The following is an 18,622-nucleotide window of genomic DNA, read 5'->3' on the forward strand; positions in this document are numbered from 1 at the left end:
TCGTAGAAAAACAGAGAGGAGATGGCGGGGAAAGTGGTGAGCTTGAAAGAGGAAGAGACAGAAGAAGCAAAAGAAATAACGAACCAGCAACTGAAGGAGAGAAAAGTGTCATGGGCAAAGTTGCGCCGTGTCGACTCTCTCAATTTGGAGGCCGGAAGGGTTTCCATGAATGGAAGGCATGGCTCACAGGTCAGTATAGAATATTAGCTACCATGTATGCATATTGCATGCGTTTCATACTTTTAGTTACTTTAAATATTTGTACCATCTTTCATCTCTGGAGAAAAACTTATGTGGAGCTTGACTTGCCACTGAATAATGCTGAGTGGCACTACCATCCACTCAGTAACATACCACTTAGAAGCTTTATCTACAGTATTTGTTATAATTTTATATTTAATTTTTTCATAATAGAATTTTCTACTAAATAATTACACCTCACACTTTTTTACTCAATTCCTCTTTTTTTTTCTTGTTAGATTTTCTTCCCAGTTAGTGTATTGTTTCTTCTCTTCCCCTTGCTTTTCTGTGAAAAATTTGTAAAAAAAAAATATAAGAACCCACCTTCTCTAACTTTTCATATCATGGAACCTAGAAACTAACCGATTTTGTCCCTTTTTTTTTTTTGCAATTCGGTAGCAAATTTTATCAAACGAACTTGACTTGATTGATTAACACACAAATCTCTAATATCCAACAAAGGTGATACAAATTGAATCTACCATTTTGAAATGAAAATTTTCTCGTAATTAATTTGCTGTATAGAAATTCAAACCCCAGAAGAAGAGATAAAGATGCTTCCATGATTGTATTAGTTCATTCAAAATGTATCTAGGCAATGGCTTTATAGGGTGATTGGTTTTCTCAATCAAAACGTGGTTGATGGTTTCTTTGGTTCTTTGGTTCTAAAGTGAATTCTATTTTTTTTTTTCTCCTTATTCCTGTATATATTTATGAAGAAATGCAAGAAAAGGAGTGGGACAAGTTGAGAAGGAAAGGAGACAAATAAAGAAAGGAAAATTATAGAAGATTAGATGAATTAGAATATTAATTAGGAATATTTATTATGAAAACTTTAAATATAAATATGGTAAAAAATTATATTTAAATCTTATCACGTGGCAAGTTTTGAGTGGATAGTAGTGTCACTCAGCATCGTTCATTGGCAAGCAAAACCCCACACAAGTTTTTCTCCCATCTCTGACAAAGTGAATAAATCCAATAGGATAAGTTGAAATTCATTAACAATCTGGAGTCTACTAGAAAATTTTAAAAATCTCTCAAGTGTAATTGATAGTATGAATAAGATTACAATCTAAAGGTCAATATCACTTATTTATAAGGAAAATTTTGGTACCGGTTCATGATTGATTAAAATTTTAGATTGAAACTTTATTAATGTGAATACTTTGATTAAATGACAAAATGTTAAATTTCAGTATTAATTAAGAAATTTAATAACCAAAATTATGAAATCCTTCCTGAAATCACGCAAATATTAATACAAAATAGAGATTTTTTCCCCCTCATATTCACAAAATATATATATAATATATATATGTGTGTGTACAAATCAAAACTAAAAAGAAAATTGGTTACAAATTAAGAATGGGTACATATAAAAAGAAATATACGATACAAAAATTTAAGCATGAATATAAGTATATTAAATGTAACGTTTTTTTTTATAATAAATGGGTCTATTTAGAAATAGTCTAATAATTATTATTGTAAAATTTAAATATGTTGATGTGTAAATATTTATTATTGAAATAATGACATGATAAAACCAAACGATCTTGATAAAAAAAATTAAAAAAGAGTAATGTTTCCATAAATGAAATAAGAAAAAAAATTAGGGATATAAACCTAATTTCGCCTAGTTAAATACCAAAAACGTCCTAGAATATTGAAATCGTTGAAATCCGTCCACATTCTAACTAGGCTTTAGGGCTGGGTTCGGTTCAAATCAGTTCGGATTTTTTATCAAAATCGAAACCGAACCGAAATTTCAGTTTGGTTCATTTTTTTTTGGTTGTTTTTTCTGGTTCGGTTTCGGTTTTTATTTTAAATTTTAACATCTCCAATGCAATTATAACATAAGCATTCCAACTAGATCAACACATTTTTATTGATGAATATAATTAATTAAGGGGCATCACATGCTGCCTTTAGCTTAGTTTACTGGCAAAATAGATGTTTGTTTTATGGTCTTCTGTAAGAAAAAATGTGAAAGAGTTTATAACCAAGTATACATTTGTTGGGACCAATCCATATAGCGCTTGATGAATTAAGCATTCCAGTTACTGAAGCTGTGTGCCTTTTCTGTCTCTCACTTCTTTATGCACTGTTCATGCGGGTACTGCTTCCGCAACACAAGTTTCTTCCTTCTCTTGTCTATTTGTATCTCAAATAAAAACTCTCTCCTTCTCTTTAAACAGAGGAACCCCAGGTATTATGCACATCCCTTATCCCTACCAAAGAATTTTAGAGCCATTCCCTAAAACCTGGAATCTTCATCTGCTGCCAGAAAATGCCAGCATCAATATCTCGAAAACCAATCCCTGTAGCCGCTTAAACATCCTCTTCTAGACCTCCTAGCCCAAAAATAACAATTTTTTTAGCTTCATAGCCCTTCATATAGCATATATGATCAAGAATTCAAATTATATCCTACACCTCCTAAACTTAGAACAGAAAACAAGAATCAACACCGATAATTATCAGAGTTAAAGAACAAAACCAATCTACAGGAACCCTAAATCTAACCGAATCCCAGCAACAGATAATTAAATAAATAAATAAAATTTAATTTAATTATTCGGTTCGGTTCGGTTTCTAAACCACTGAAACTGAACCGAATTGAATTTGGTTCAGCTTCAGTTTTTTCAATTCAGTTTGGTTTTTTCGTTCAGTTTGGTTTTTTCGGTTTCGGTTAGGTTCGGTTTTCCGTATTTTTGGGTTTTCAGTTTTTTGAACCTACCCCTACTAGGCTTGTTGCATAGCAACTTGTCTTGTAGATATCGTCATTGAAGAAAGTTGAGGTTCCATCATAAAACCAATTGGCAATATAATGAGTAGCCTAATTACTTATAAACTCATGCAAGATCTCTTCTTTTTTTTCAATGTGAGATTCTTACTCTCGACCGTTGTTCTTTTTGAAACCATATATTACAGACTCAAAACTGACACTCCAAACAAAAACTAGCTACTCATCCAGTTTTGGGATATGACATCAGCAAATAACCTTTTAATTAACAATTATCCAATTATTTTTCTTGATTGATCAATGCTTTATTTTTATTGCATGCAAAATACCCCCAATTTATGGGAAAGGGATCCTCTCCAGCTCCCTTCCACACAAATCAGGGCCCTTGAAATTTGATCCAACAGTTAAAAATAAGGGGTCTCATTAAAAGTTATAATAACTTTAGCCGTTGGATCAAATTTCAAGGGTTCGGATTTTGCACTTAGGTGGCTCAGGTGGAAGGGATCTAGAGAGGATCCCTTTCCCAATTTATGGGCTACTACAATCTCAACTGTCCATGTATGTTATTGTCTTGTTATTTAAAAAAATAGTACATCATGTGATAGTATCAACGAAATATACAGTATGACAAGTGATCAGATAGCATGGTACAAATCAAAAGGGCAATTTTTTTTTTTTTTGGTGTGGGGGGGGGTGGGGCGGCAAAAGGTGCAGTTGCACATAGCCCTAAATTTGAATGGCCCCCAAAAGTTTTGTTATGTAATATTATGTAATAATGTTCTATATTTAGATATTGCTTTTATTAGCACTTTAAAATCTCATTGTGCATTCTTATAAGAGTAATTTTTTTTCCTTTCTAAATATAAAACGATAATGCTAGGGACACTAAATGATGTGTCACCAATAGGAAATGAGCATGTTTATCAATGCTTAATCCAATCATCAACTTACACTTCATTTAATTTACAAAATTTTGTCTCCCTAACATTACTCAATATAAAAATTTGGAGTACAATGAGATATTCTGATTGTCAATAATAATACCCTAAAAAATGATAGTTTTCAATTTTATCATATAATAATATTATATATTCAAGTGAAACTTTAAAGTTAGAGTTTTGAAGGAATTTTTTTTTTCTTCATGTTTGGCTGTTTAAGATTGAATTGCTTCATATTATGGGTTATCATACAAAATGGTCCTTGAGATTTGCATGATCAATAGAAATGGTCCCTGAGATTGAAAATCAATACAAATGGTCTCTGAGATTGTCCACCATCCATGATTTTGGTCATTCCATTAAAAACGATTTTGGGCAATTTTCAAGCTTTGTAACTCAAACGTTTCTTAACCAAATTCAACCCATAATATATCAAAATGAAGATAGGAAAGTGTAGAATAAGATTATACCTATTTAGAAACCCAATGGTTGCTGAAGATGGCTGGAAAATAGACTGAAAGGTGACTGGTCCGTGGGAAAACTTTAAAACTCGCCAGAAACTGGGTAAACTTTAAACGTTCATAACTTCTTCAATACTCAATCAAATTGAGTGATAAATGAAAATAATACTTTTTGATGAGACGAAGAGAATGGTACCTTTTCCGAAGGCTAACTCGTCGTGGTTTGGTCGGACAACGGCTTAAAATTGGCTAACCATTTTCGAGTTAGCCAGTTTCGAGCAGCTTTTCGGCCAAACCACGGCGAGTTAGCAGTAAATAAAGATACCATTCTCCTCGTCTCATTGAGAAGTATGATTTTCATTTTTGAATCACTCAATTGCGTTGAGTATTGAAGAAGTTATGAACGTTTAAAGTTTACCCAGTTTCCGGCGAGTTTTCCAGTTTTCCGCGGACCAGTCACCTGTCAGGCTATTTTCCGGACCTCTCCGGCAATCATTGGGCTTCCAAATAGGTATAATCTTGTTCTACACTTTCTTATCTTAATTTTGATATATTATGAGTCGAATTTAGTTAAAAATTGATTGAGTTACAAAGCTTTGAAAATTGCCCAAGAGTTTTTAACCGAATGACCAAAATCATGGATGGTGGACAATCTCAGAGACCATTTCTATTGATTTTCAGTCTCAAAGACCATTTCTATTAATCATGTAAATCTCAGAGACCATTTTGTATAATAACCCTTGTATTATTTAGTGAAGGTTATCTTTGTTGCTTTTTTACTTATAATTAATGACATTTGTAAACTTGCAAATAGTGAGTGATAAATTTTGTTTTGATTTAAGTGATTAGTTTTCTAACCTCAATGCATTGTTCTACTTTGTTTAAAACTATTTTAAGGAGAGACCCTTTTATAAATTTCGCACGAAATCCCAAAAATCTCAAGGACGGTCCTGATACAAATGGTAAGACTTCTTGAAATTTATACTTTGATCCACTTTTGTTGCAGGCAAATAACTGGCATAGAACGTTGAGTTTGGCATTTCAGAGCATTGGGATTGTGTATGGGGACATAGGAACGTCTCCGCTCTATGTGTATGCTAGCACTTTCCCTCATGCTATTGACAACAATGACGACATTATAGGGGTACTGTCTCTCATTATCTATACCATAGCGCTCCTGCCTCTACTTAAGTATGCCTTCATCGTGCTATGGGCTAATGACAACGGTGATGGTAAGATTGATAAGCATCAAGTTTAATCTCTTACTGATGTTGAAGTATTTCATTTTTTTTTTTTTTCATATTCGACATCTTAAATCTCATTCATACATGACACCACATTTAACTTAATGAACATATCATTAATTACCTTGACAAACTAGTTAAGTATTAATTTGTAGGAGGGACATTTGCATTGTATTCCTTGATCTGCCGACATGCAAAGGTGAGCTTAATTCCAAATAACCAACCAGAAGACAGGGAGCTATCAAACTACAAACTTGAAATACCTTCCAACGAGTTAAAACGATCCCAAACCATCAAGAAGAAGCTCGAGAACAGTAAAATTGCAAAATACATCCTTTTCCTTGTCACCATTATGGGAACTTCAATGGTTATTGGAGATGGGGTTCTTACTCCTTGCATTTCAGGTAATTAACTAGTATTTAAATTGGCACACAACATGGACTTCCTTACTTATTGAACAATTAATTATTAGTTTACCCTTATTTATAATTTTATATACATAATAGTATATTGGTAACTAACTATACAAATACATATATTTTCCTGCAAGAGTTGACCTAAAGGTTTAATTTGCGTGCAGTCCTTTCTGCCGTGGGCGGGATCAAGTCATTAGGCACAGGTAATGTGAATTTAATGTATACAAGTCTTAGAGGGTTCCCATTTATTTTCTGTTAGCAGTTTCAGACACTTGCTAACATCGACTTAGAATAATCCAGATGCTGTCGTGGGGATTTCTATAGCAATCCTGATCATACTCTTTTCTGCTCAAAGATTTGGCACTGACAAAGTGGGATTCACCTTTGCACCTATTATCCTTGTGTGGTTCATGTTCATCGGTGGCATTGGACTTTACAATTTATTCAAACATGACATTAGTGTATTACGTGCTTTCAATCCAAAATATATCATCGATTTCTTTAGACGAAATGGGAAAAAGGGATGGATTTCCCTTGGGGGAATATTCCTCTGCATTACTGGTAAATATATATTTATTATTAACCCCTTTTATATATTTTTAAATTACCTAATCTCCTTGTGAATATATCGATTTAACTAGTTACATAAATTAAACCAGGGACCGAGGCCATGTTTGCTGATCTGGGTCACTTCAGTGTCAAGGCAATCCAAGTAAGTATTACCTTATACGCTTAAAATTTTTCATGATGGATTTTTTTTAAAGTTTTTTTTTTTTTTTTTTTTTTTTTTTTAATGAATTAGGTAGATCTGATATTGGTTTCTCCCAAAAAAAAAAAAAAAAAAAAAAACTTAACTTTTAAGTTAGAGATGAATAATTTTAATAGAGAGAACGACAATGTCCAAAATACGTATAGGAAAATAATTAACCAGTAGAGAACTGTAGATAACCGACATTGTTGCACCATAATACGTTTTCAGGTGAGTTTCTCTTGCATCACATTTCCGGCGTTAGTACTTGCATATAGTGGGCAAGCAGCGTTCCTCAGAAAGTTCCCAGGGAAGGTGGACGAGACATTCTATGACTCAATACCAGGTGATTATAGTTATCCATATCTTGTGGTTACACGGATTGAACGATTATTTAGTTAACTAACTTCATTGGTATGTAATTTATGCAGACCCTTTGTACTGGCCAACGTTCGTTGTGGCAGTAGCAGCTGCCATCATTGCCAGCCAAGCTATGATATCTGGAGCATTTTCAATTATCTCTCAATCCCTGAGTTTGGGTTGTTTTCCAAGAGTTAAGGTTGTTCATACCTCTGCTAAGTATGAGGGCCAAGTATACATACCTGAGATCAACTACATGCTCATGGTTGCTTGTGTTATAGTCACTGCAGCCTTTAAGACCACAGAAAAAATTGGTAATGCATATGGTAAGCACAAAAAGTACATTATCTGAAGTAGATAGCTAGTGTACTAACATTTAAGTTGTACAACAGAAAAATTATGACATGTAACCTTCGTGATGCAGGAATTGCAGTGGTTAGTGTAATGGTGATAACAACATGTTTGCTTACTCTAATAATGTTGGTGATATGGAAGACTAGCATATGGTTGATTGGTCTGTTCTTTGTGGTGTTCTTTTGTGTCGAGGTGGTTTATGCATCTGCGGTGATGTACAAATTCGTTCAAGGCGGTTTCCTTCCTCTGGTCTTTTCTTTTTTCCTTATGGTAATCATGGGGATTTGGCATTATGTGCACCATCAAAGATACATGTTCGAGCTAAAGAATAAGGTTTCTAGTGAATACATGAAACAATTGGCCTCTAACCCCAACATAAACCGTGTGCCAGGAATTGGACTTCTATATTCTGAGCTTGTGCAAGGTATTCCCCCTATATTTTCTCACTTTGTTAACAACATACCGTCCATCCACTCTGTTATAGTGATTGTGTCGATCAAGCCTATTCCATTCAGCAAAGTCGCATTGGAGGAAAGGTTTCTATTTCGACAGTTGGAGCCAAGAGACTACCGAATGTTCCGTTGTGTCGCTAGGTATGGTTACAATGATAGAATGGGGGAACCCAAAGAGTTTGAGGAACAACTAGTTGAGCATTTGAAAGAATTTATCCGCCATGAGCACTTCGTACTTGAAGGAGAAATAACAAACGAGGCTGTTTCAACTGGACAGTCATCGAATGCGGAAGAATCAGCTCAACAAGTTAACCAGCCTCGTGGTTCATCAGGGCGCATTCTATCATTTAATACTGCTGGATCAACATCTAACGGAATAGTCTGTGCACCCGTCAAAGGAGCTGCAGAGGAAACTGCAGTTCGTGCAAGAGGCCATGGAGGAAGGCATAGTTTATCTGCTGGGACAGACGGAAGTGGTGGCAGGATCAAACTCGTCATTGTTCAAGAGGATAGTGGTCAACCATGTCTACAGTTTCTTGAGGAAAAACTTTAGGCAAGGGGAGCAAGTCATGAGAATCCCACGGACTAGGCTTCTGAGGGTTGGAATGACCTATGAAATATGAGATCACAGTGTGTGTGAATCCGTGATCTCAAATGAACAAACAAGATTGCCTAATGTGTTTCAATATGTGAATTTGTGTGTGGCCCTGATACGAACTATAATTAAGTGATTAGCTTAATGACTATTAGGGGTTTAATTTTGAATTATTAGGCTTATTCGTGTTTTAGTAAAGTTTGCTATAATGGCGAGCTGGCAAGAGTCAGTCATAACTTGTATAAGACACTAGCTTGGAGTATTGATGGTATGAGAAATATTTTACAAAAGAAACTAAATACAAAAATATATTGGAGCTCTGCTTCTTCTCTCTCCCTTCTTCTTCCTTCCACCCCATTTCTGTGTATCGGTTAAGGTTGAATAAGGACTGACATTTGGATCATATCAGGCCCCGACACCAATTCAAGGCAATGTTGTTCATGCATGCCATTGGATTAGCCATGAAATTTTTGTGAGCAGTTTGGTTTATGTATATGTGTAAATCTTTCCACTTGATGAAGATATAATTAAGTTTTTAGTTCAAGTACTTCAAAGTAGAATTCTTATAAAAAATAAAATAAAAAAGAAGCACAAAATATGGCCCTACGCCACACCAAAACTTGACTAACATCAAAACCATGAAGTCAAACATATTGACATTCCACAAAATCCCATATTATGTTCATCCTTACCACTTCGGGCTGGGCCCATAGGCTTCAAAAATCCAGCCTTCACTTTGCCCTAAGATTTTATTACTCAATTTGTCATTGGTTGGTTCTCTAAAATTTTTAGAGCTGGTTCGGTATAGGATCTCAAATCGAAAATGGTATTCCAAATCTCAAACCGAAAATTTTTGGGACAAGATTCTGAAACCAAAATAGAACCGAAAATTTCGGTACAATTCGGTATTTCCCAAATCTCCTATGCGGATTGTCGTTTTGAAACCTCTAATTGTTGTATCAGCTTTCCGTGCTTGGCTCCAAGTTCCGATTTCACATAGAGAGTTCGAGGAGGAGGCGAAGGAGCTCGGTTCTGCTAGCTTTGAGGAGGAAATAAATGAATTATAGAAGAACCATAAGATTAAAAACCCCAAATTTCAAACGAAATGTAACACGAAATTGAAAACCTCCATATCCAAAACCCTAGAATTCAAATGCCCAAATTAAAACAAATTGAAGCCACAAACAGACTTTACCACATCAAGATTACCTAATGAAGACAAGAAGATTACCTTAATGAAGAGAGAAGTGGAAGGAAGCAAAGGTGGCTATATTGATTATCGAATGTAGAGGAAGTTGTTAAGTGCGAAAAGAAAATGGAAGATTGGGTGTACTATGAAGGTAAGGGGAGAGAGTGAAAAAGTGTAGGGGGAGAGAGAGAGAGTTAAGGAGTGAAGGTTGGGTTTGGGTGGAGAGTTTCAGACTTAGATACACATTTTGAATGAACGGCTGAGATTAATTCTCAACCAATCCAACGGCCAATAATATCTAAAACTATATATATTTTAACTTCGGTTCAGTTTGGTATTACCGAAAAAGTCAGATTGTGAGACCAATTCCCCTATCGAATGGTTCGGGATCGGTACCAAAATTTTCGGGATTTTCGGATTGAGATTTTTTTAGTTCGGTTTCAAGATTTTTTCAGTACGGTTCGGGATTTTCGGTATTTTTTTTCCACCCCTAAAAATTTTCATGGGATCCTTCCTTCCTATTAAGTTGCACAGTAAAATCATACGATATTTGGCATGTCACACGATAATCTTTCAATTCATATTGAGAAACAGTACAAATTACTGTTGTCTCTGTAAATCTTCCCGGTCCCCGAAATAGGTGGATAATTATAACTTACTACTAGTTGTCTCCATTTTCTTAAAAAATAAAAAAATAAATAAAAAATGAGAGAGAACAAATGAGTAATGTGTTTGACTTTACATTAAATTAATAGTTTAATATAATTTTTGGACTCCAAACATGTTACGATCACTTCATGCCACTAATAGCACATGTTTCGAAGTATGCAAATTGTTTTTTTTTTTTTTTTAATCGTACGCCCAATTTGTCTCTGGAAGACTGGAACATATCTATTTAGGGTTTTGGGGCTACTTTTAATTCCTTTTGATTTTCTACTTTTCGAAACATCGATGGCATTTCATTACCGAGAAAGAACCAAAATACAACAGAAGGCTGAACGCCCACTGCATAAGAGATTCTTGCAACAACAAATATGATATGAGGTCTGAGGGCTCCTCAAACAAGTTACAAGAAAGTACCGTATGAAGAGCATAGCAAGCTAAATGATCGACAATCCTATCGATATGATGACACACATACATATATATATATGGGTAGAAAAAGCTTCTATTCATGGATTCCTATTAACAATGATTCAATGAAGAACTTGCCGCTTAAAACCAGCTTGTGAGGAAATGATGCCCATTATGGAGAGAGAGATATTATTAGTAAAAAATTTGGATAAATTACATAAAACTACCTTAATTATTAGGTTATTAACAGTTTCACACCTCGTCTTTAAAAAGTTTCAATATCATACCTTATCTTTGAATTTGTTGCAATGTCATACCTCCCGTCAGTGGTGTGTTAATTCATCTGTTAAATGCTGACATGGCTTGAAAAGAGGCCTATTTTCTATTAAAAAATTAATAAAATATTATTAGAATAATAATTTACCCTAAAAAAAAACCCACACCCATCTTCCCCGACCCCTTCCCCACCTACACCAACATCTCCACCGGCCACCACCTTATCCGCCCCCGACCCCTTCCCTACCCATGCCAACAGCTCTAACCTTCCCCACATCCTCTCTTCCTCCTCCCTCCAACAGCTCCAACCCCACCATTCCCTTCCCATCTTCCCCGTCGGTCCCCCCCACCCCCCCCCCCCCCCCCAAAACCTTCCTTCCAAGCCCAGAACCCCTCCCCCACAAACCCACCACCCCTCTTTTGCCTCCCAAGCCTCCCAAGCCTCCCAACCACCTCCCTCTTCTCCTCCTCCACTCTCTTCACCTATCCTCCCATTCAAAAAAAAAAAAAAAATTTGAACTCGCACCTCACCCAACCCTTCATTCCCGTCGAAGTCAGACCACCTCAACTGGTTGTCTTTTTTTTCTTTTTTATTTCTAAGTTTTGAATGCTAGGGGAGGTGAAGAAAGTGGATGAGAGGGAGGTGGTTGGCAAGCTCAGGAGGGAGAAGAGGGGTAGGGGGTTGCGGGGGAGGGGTTCTAGGCTTAGAAGGAAGGTTTTGGGGGGCAATGGGGGGACCGACGAGGAAGATGGGAAGGGAATGGGGGGTTTCGGGGGGAAGGGGAACTAGGTTTGGGATTTTTGGGGCTTTTTAAAAAAAAAAAAACAATTTTTAATAGAAAATGGGTCTCACCTCAAGTCACGTCAGCATTTTAATGGAGGAATTGACAGACAACTGACAGAAGGTATAAAATTGTAACAAATTCATAGATGAGGTATGACATTGAAACTTTTTAAAGACGAGGTATGAAACTGTTAATAACCCAATAGTTGAGGTAGTTCTGTGTAAGTTACCCAAAAAATTTAGATTTCACCAAATACTATAATTTTTTTTTCAAAGGACAACAAGGCTAATTTGAATGTAAATGAAATAACTACATATATAATATTTGAAATAGTTAAAAAAAAAAATCACTTTTGAAATGACTACGTGCAACCAATACTTAAAAATCCATGAATATCTTCATTTTCTTATTATATCATCCAATCCTATACTATAAGCATCCATGGAGAAATTTTTAGTTGTGACGGGAACACAAGTGGTACACCACGTGTTTTAATAGAAGTGGTGGGATATTTTATTTATTTAAGTTATTAACTTTTTAGCACACATATCCCACCATTTGTATAGTGACACGTGATGTACCATCCCGTGTACCAATCACATTGAGAAATCTCTCTCATCCATGCATGCGAAAAGGTATTGATAACTTCCATGTAGGGTTAGAAAATAAGGAAACCAATTGAAATGACACGCCTCAACAAATTAAGTACGTAAATGGGTAAAGATTTAGAGAACTATTTAAATTATGATTGGACAACAACAACAAAAAATATATATAAAAAAGATCATGACACACGTTTTAGATCTATTACATTTCTTTATATATGACAGTTCAAGTACAATGGATATTGTAGAGACACAATTAAATTTTGAGGATGGTACAAAAACTAGCTAAGCGTATAAATCATGTTTAAATAAAACCCAATTCAGAGAATTGGTAGAGAAGTTGAAGAGCAAGAAGAAAGAAGGCTCGATAGATGTTCATGGCAAAGAATAAAGTTGTGAGCCGTTTCAACTCCCTTAATTTGGAGGCAGGAAAAGTTTCGACGCCCCAAAGGTCAAAGCTACATGCAAGGTCTCTATTTGTTCATTTCAATATTTTTTTAATAGTTTTTGTTTAATTACAAGCGATATTACTACTTTAAATTGAAGGGGACGATTTGAACCCAGCCACAGATCCGCCATTTGCTTCTTGATGGTTTAGTTTGACATAGTCTTGAGATTTATACTAATTAGTTTGCTCCATTTTAATTTACTTATTTGTGTTCAGCAGCATGTAAGTTGGCGGAGAACTTTGAGTTTGGTATTTCAGTGCATAGGTGCTGTGTATGGTGACTTGGGGACGTCTCCACTCTATGTGCTTAATAGCACTTTTGCCCAAGGAATTGGCCCCCATGAAGACATTGTGGGAATCCTGTCTCTCATCTTCTACACCCTAACACTCATATCCTTGATTAAGTATGCCTTCTGTTCGGGCAGGAATTTCATTGGGAAAGGTCCCTGGCTCGAGCACACAGCTCCCCGAGGAGTTGGCACTTTTGTTGGTTGTCGAGCTCCTTCTTGCTGAGAGGCTACAAGAGGAGAACAAAGTTAGTTCCGAAATGTGCCTTTGTAGAGCCTTAGGTGTAGGCCTTGAGGCTCACAATCAAAATCAATGAAGTGCTTAGGCATGCCACTGCCATCTCAATATGGACAGATGTAGAACAAGTGTGTTTAAGTCGATCACTTTGCGCCCTAAGTTATTCTAACTTCTTGTTATCAAAGGATTATCGTAGATGAGTTAAGTCTACATTAAGTTCTTTTCTATGCCTTGAGACCAAGGACTTTTAGTTTATTATCTTATATGCTTTGAAGGGTGAAAGTCCAGATCTCGCTTAAGCCATCAATCTAATTCCTGTTCATCTTTTATGATAGTAAAACCACTAAGTGAACCAGATCTGAGGACTGATGGAGCTTCTGATCACCAAAAGACTGGAAATACTTGAATATATATGTAGAATACATCATAAACCAGATCTATTAATGGAAAGACGAAACAAAGAGAGTCGGGCAAGATTTCACCTTGTCAGGCCAGGTTGAACATCTTGCAGTCTTTTCTCTTTGTGATTACAAATGGTTGTGTGTTTGGAATGGATGGATGGTAAACAAGTTTACACGAGAGAATCGATAGTACGCCACTAGGGGTGATAGCAGAGCTTTAAACTAGACAAAAGATGACTTTTGTAGGGAGTTATCCTGAAAATGATTAAGGTCTGGCTGATTACAGCTTTTTAGATGCAAATCTGGCTTGAGAGCAGAGTTTGTATGTTTGTTTGTTTAATTGGTTGAGTGTCTTTGTCTCTGGAACCTCTTCCTCCTTTTATAAACCTTTTATTTTGGCTGTTGCAAGCTTTGCCCGAAAGCACTTCAGTGAGTCATCATTTTTTTTTACATGTTATGCCATTAGAAAGTACTTCTCTTGTAAGCACATAACCTTTTCATTAATAAGGAGTCGTCATATTGTCTTGAGATGGATAGCTGGGCTTGGTGCTGGGCCTCGGGTGAGTTCCTTCACTTTAGCTCTTTTGGGCTTCCATTCCTTTAGGTCCAAATTTCAAATATTAACCCAAACACCTTCATCGTCTTGTGGGCCAATGATAATGGTGATGGTAAGAGAGAGATTTTTCAATGTGATCGGTGTCACTATACAAATGATGAGATATGTGTGCTAAAAAGTTAATAACTTAAAAAATAAATTTTCCATCATTCCTATTAAAACACGTGATGTACTACTTGTGTTCTCATCACAATTAAAAATCTCTCGATGGTAAGATAATATTAGTGGCTAGCTGCACTGTTTTTATTGTTGTAGGACACCAATATACTTTTGTGCCTTTAGAGTCAAAAGACACAATATACTTTGTGTCCTGTGACCAGATTTCTAGTACTGAATTAACGATAGCTCTCAATCATACCACATGATGGCATCAACCTTCACAAATCTTCTGAATTTTTTTATTAAGTTTGTTGAATTCGTAGTGGGGACATTTGCACTGTATTCATTGTTGTGCCGGCATGCGAAGGTGAGCTTAATTCCAAACAACCAGCTAGAAGAAAGGGAGCTATCAAACCACAAACTTGAAACGCCATCCAACGGGTTAAAACGATCGCAAACCATCAAGAAGAAGCTCGAGAATAGTAAGATAGCCCAATATGTTCTTTTCCTTGTAACCATTATGGGAACTTCCATGGTAATTGGAGATGGGGTTCTTACTCCTTGCATTTCAGGTAATTGAATACTAGTTTCATGGCATACAATTTTGGACTTATTGAACGAATAAATGCATTGTTATTGTATACTTTAGCATATATATTTTCTTGCTAGAGAACTGACAAAACATTTTAATGTGCGTGTATGCAGTTCTCTCTGCAGTGATCGGGATCCAATCAGTAGGCATCAAATCATTAGGCACAGGTAGAGAAATATTTATATGCGATCGTAACACCGCCACAAAATGCTACTAATAAAGTGGAAGAAAAGGAGGCTTTAAATTAGGGTTTTGAATCACTTATTTATCTGTGCAAATCATATTAAATTTATTTATTTTTGTTGGTATCTTAAACGTTTAGTGATACATTGGGTAACATTGACTATTACTTCAGATGTTGTTGTCGGGGTCTCCGTAGCCATACTGATCATTCTCTTCACTTTTCAACAATTTGGAACTGATATAGTGGGATTCACATTTGCTCCTATTCTCATCTTATGGTTCGGAATTTACAACTTAATCACACATGACATTTCTGTATTACGTGCTGTTAATCCAACCTACATCTTTCGTTACTTCCATAGAAATGGAAAACAAGCATGGATTTCACTTGGGGGAGTAGTTCTCTGCACTACTGGTAAGTATAAATTTATCTAGATATAGATATATTTTATTTTTAACCATGTTTCTCCTTCTGAATTGTTTAACTAGCAAGAGGCATAAACATGCAGGCAATGAGGCCATGTTTGCCGATCTTGGTCACTTTAATGTCAAAGCAATACAGGTAAGCGAATAGTAATACCCAAGCCATTCTTGTTGTACATAGACTTGTGGATCTAATTTTGGTTTCTTTAGGAAAAGGAAACGAGGAAATTTTTATAGAGGACCAACTAGTATAATTTTTATAGAGGACCAACTAGTATAATTTTTACAGATCAGTTTCTCTTGCATCATATTTCCTGCATTGATAATGGCATATGGGCGATCAAGCCGCATACCTCAGCAAGTTCCCAGAGAAGGTGGATAATATATTCTACGATTCTGTACCAAGTGCGTTCTCACCACACAAGCATCATTCTCAAATTCCAAACCGGAAAATTTGTTTATTGAGATCGTATTTAACTATATGCTTGAATAATTATTTTTGTTTGCTGTATTAATCTTCCTTGAGGTGGCACTATGCAGAAACTTTGTACTGGCCAATGTTCGTCATGGCTATAGCTGCTGCTATTGTTGGAAGCCAATCTATGATATCTGCAACATTTTCAATTATCTCTCAGTCATTAAGTCTGGGTTGTTTCCCTAGGGTTAAGGTTGTTCACACCTCCGCTAAATATGAGGGCCAGGTTTACATGCCGGAGGTCCACTACATGCTTATGGTTGCTTGTATTACAGTCACTGCCATATTCAAGACTGGTGATCAAATTCGCAACGCATATGGTAATTAAGCACCCAAAATATTACAAAAATCCCTTCTTAAAAATAATTTTACTCTATGCACCAAAATTTGAATAGTAAAGAACTGAACATATAAATTTGCAAAATGACATGTATCTTCTTGTGATGCAGGAATTGCAGTTGTTAGTGTAATGGTGATAACCACATGTTTGCTCACTCTAATAATGTTAGTTGTATGGCAGACGAGCATATGGTTGATTGCTATCTTCTTTATGGTGTCCATTGGCGTCGAGGGGACTTATTTATCTGCTTTCTTGTTTAAATTCTTTGAAGGTGGATACCTTCCTTTGTGCTTTGCTGCTGTCCTCATGGTGGTTATGGGGATTTGGCATTATGTGCACAAGCAAAGATACATGTTTGAGCTCAAAAATAAGGTTTCTAGTGAACACATGAAACAGTTGGCTTCTGACCCCAATATAAATCGTGTGCAAGGCATTTGGACTTCTATATTCTGAGCTTGCTCAGGGAATTCCTCCTATATTCTCTCACTATGTTTCTAACATACCATCCATCCACTCGGTTGTAGTGATTGTGTCGGTCAAGCCTATCCCGATCAGCAAAGTTGCATTGGAAGAGAGGTTTATATTTCGACAGTTGTAGCCAAGGGAGTACCGTATGTTTCGTTGTGTAGTTAGTTATGGCTACAACGACAGAATTCAGGAACTCAAAGATTTCGAGCAACAATTGGTTGAGAATTTGAAAGAATTTATCCAGAACGAACACTTCATACTTGGTGGAGGAACAACAGAGAAATCCGAGGAGGCAGTGACAAATGGACAGTCACTCAATGCTGAAAAAGAAATACAACAAGTTAACCCACCTCGGGTTTCATCAGGGTCCATTCAGTCACTCAGTGCTGCTAGCTCAACGAGTCCGTCCAGGAGAATTGTCTCTGCACCCAGTAGAGGAGCTGAGGAGGAAATGCAGTTTGTGCAAGAAGCTATGGACAAGGGTATAGTTTATCTGTTGGGAGAGACAGAAGTGGTGGCAGAAGAGAAATCATCATTGTTCAAGAAGATAATTGTCAACTATGCCTACAATTTCTTGAGGAAAAATTTTAGGCAGGGGGAGGAAGTAATGGCAGTCCCACGGACAAGGCTTCTGAGGGTCCGAATGACCTATGAGATATGAGAGAATAATATCAGATGACAATCTTTTTAGATTCCAGTAACTTGAAACTAGAGGGGTTTTATTTACCTGCGTTCTGTTCAAATTCATCGAAGGCAGATACCTTCCTTTGTCCTCAATTTCATAATATATTTGATTTCAAAAGTTGGTGCAGAGTGAAAAACGTTTAATGGCACTTTGGTAACCTAGGGTACTATTATTTCAAATGATGCTGTGGGAATTTCTATGGTACTCTCTTTGTTGTCAAAAGATTTGGCCCCGGTAACTTGGGCTTCGAAGCCAGTCGCCGGAAAAGCTAAAGCCAGGTCGACTCATTCAACATGTGAGGCGTGGCTTATAGTCATGGAGGTTCTTCCCACCTCCAAGTTGAACTACCTGGCTTAGCTTTTTTGGTGACTGGTTTCTCGGGTTCTCCATTTCTCTTTCGGCGGTCTCGGATATTTCTTCCGTCTCTACACTCTCTAGTCTCTCAGTTCCTTCGAATATCTGCTTTCTGTAGTTTCTAGATTCTCAGTGGTGTTTCCTGAAAATTTGTTGCAGTAGTTTAAAGTTTAAAGAGAAAAATCTACACCTATGGTGGTCGCAACACACTGGAAAATAGTAGTGTTTGTTGCTGAAAATGTTGAATTCGCATCATTATGCTCGATAAAAGGAATTAGGGTTCGTGTTCACTTCTTTTCTTTTTCCTTAAAAGGGAATGAATTTTAATTAAGCTGGATGATCTGAGATTCTGAATACATAAATCTTCCTAATAAAGCGCAGAAGTCAGAAGGCTCCTCAACCCTAACAAGCAAATCTGGGGACTACACTATTTCCCTCTATGAACATGCGTAAAACTTTCGACAGAAACATTCTCTATCACTATTAACTCGGCAGAGTAACCTTCAAAAATGGCTTGTAAAAAAGGT

At 36.4% G+C, this 18,622-nt stretch overlaps 1 protein-coding gene and 1 pseudogene across 1 annotated transcript; both read left to right on the plus strand.

The window, feature by feature from the left end:
* Positions 1–8,890, plus strand: LOC103944744 (potassium transporter 5-like). Its single transcript, XM_009355217.2, is given in 10 exon segments — positions 1–189; positions 5,395–5,620; positions 5,788–6,036; positions 6,213–6,251; positions 6,349–6,609; positions 6,708–6,760; positions 7,028–7,142; positions 7,228–7,482; positions 7,581–8,377; positions 8,379–8,890. Coding segments are annotated over 10 exon segments (2,370 nt in total). The 5' UTR covers positions 1–21; the 3' UTR covers positions 8,586–8,890.
* Positions 8,891–9,872: 982 nt separating this feature from the next.
* Positions 9,873–17,717, plus strand: LOC103944800 (annotated as a pseudogene).
* Positions 17,718–18,622: the final 905 nt, after the last annotated feature.

This window comes from the organism of the source record quoted next, unplaced genomic scaffold (assembly GCF_019419815.1).
Source record: "Pyrus x bretschneideri cultivar Hongxiangsu unplaced genomic scaffold, Pyrus_bretschneideri_v1 Contig6, whole genome shotgun sequence".
In the NCBI taxonomy this organism is placed as follows: domain Eukaryota; kingdom Viridiplantae; phylum Streptophyta; class Magnoliopsida; order Rosales; family Rosaceae; genus Pyrus; species Pyrus x bretschneideri.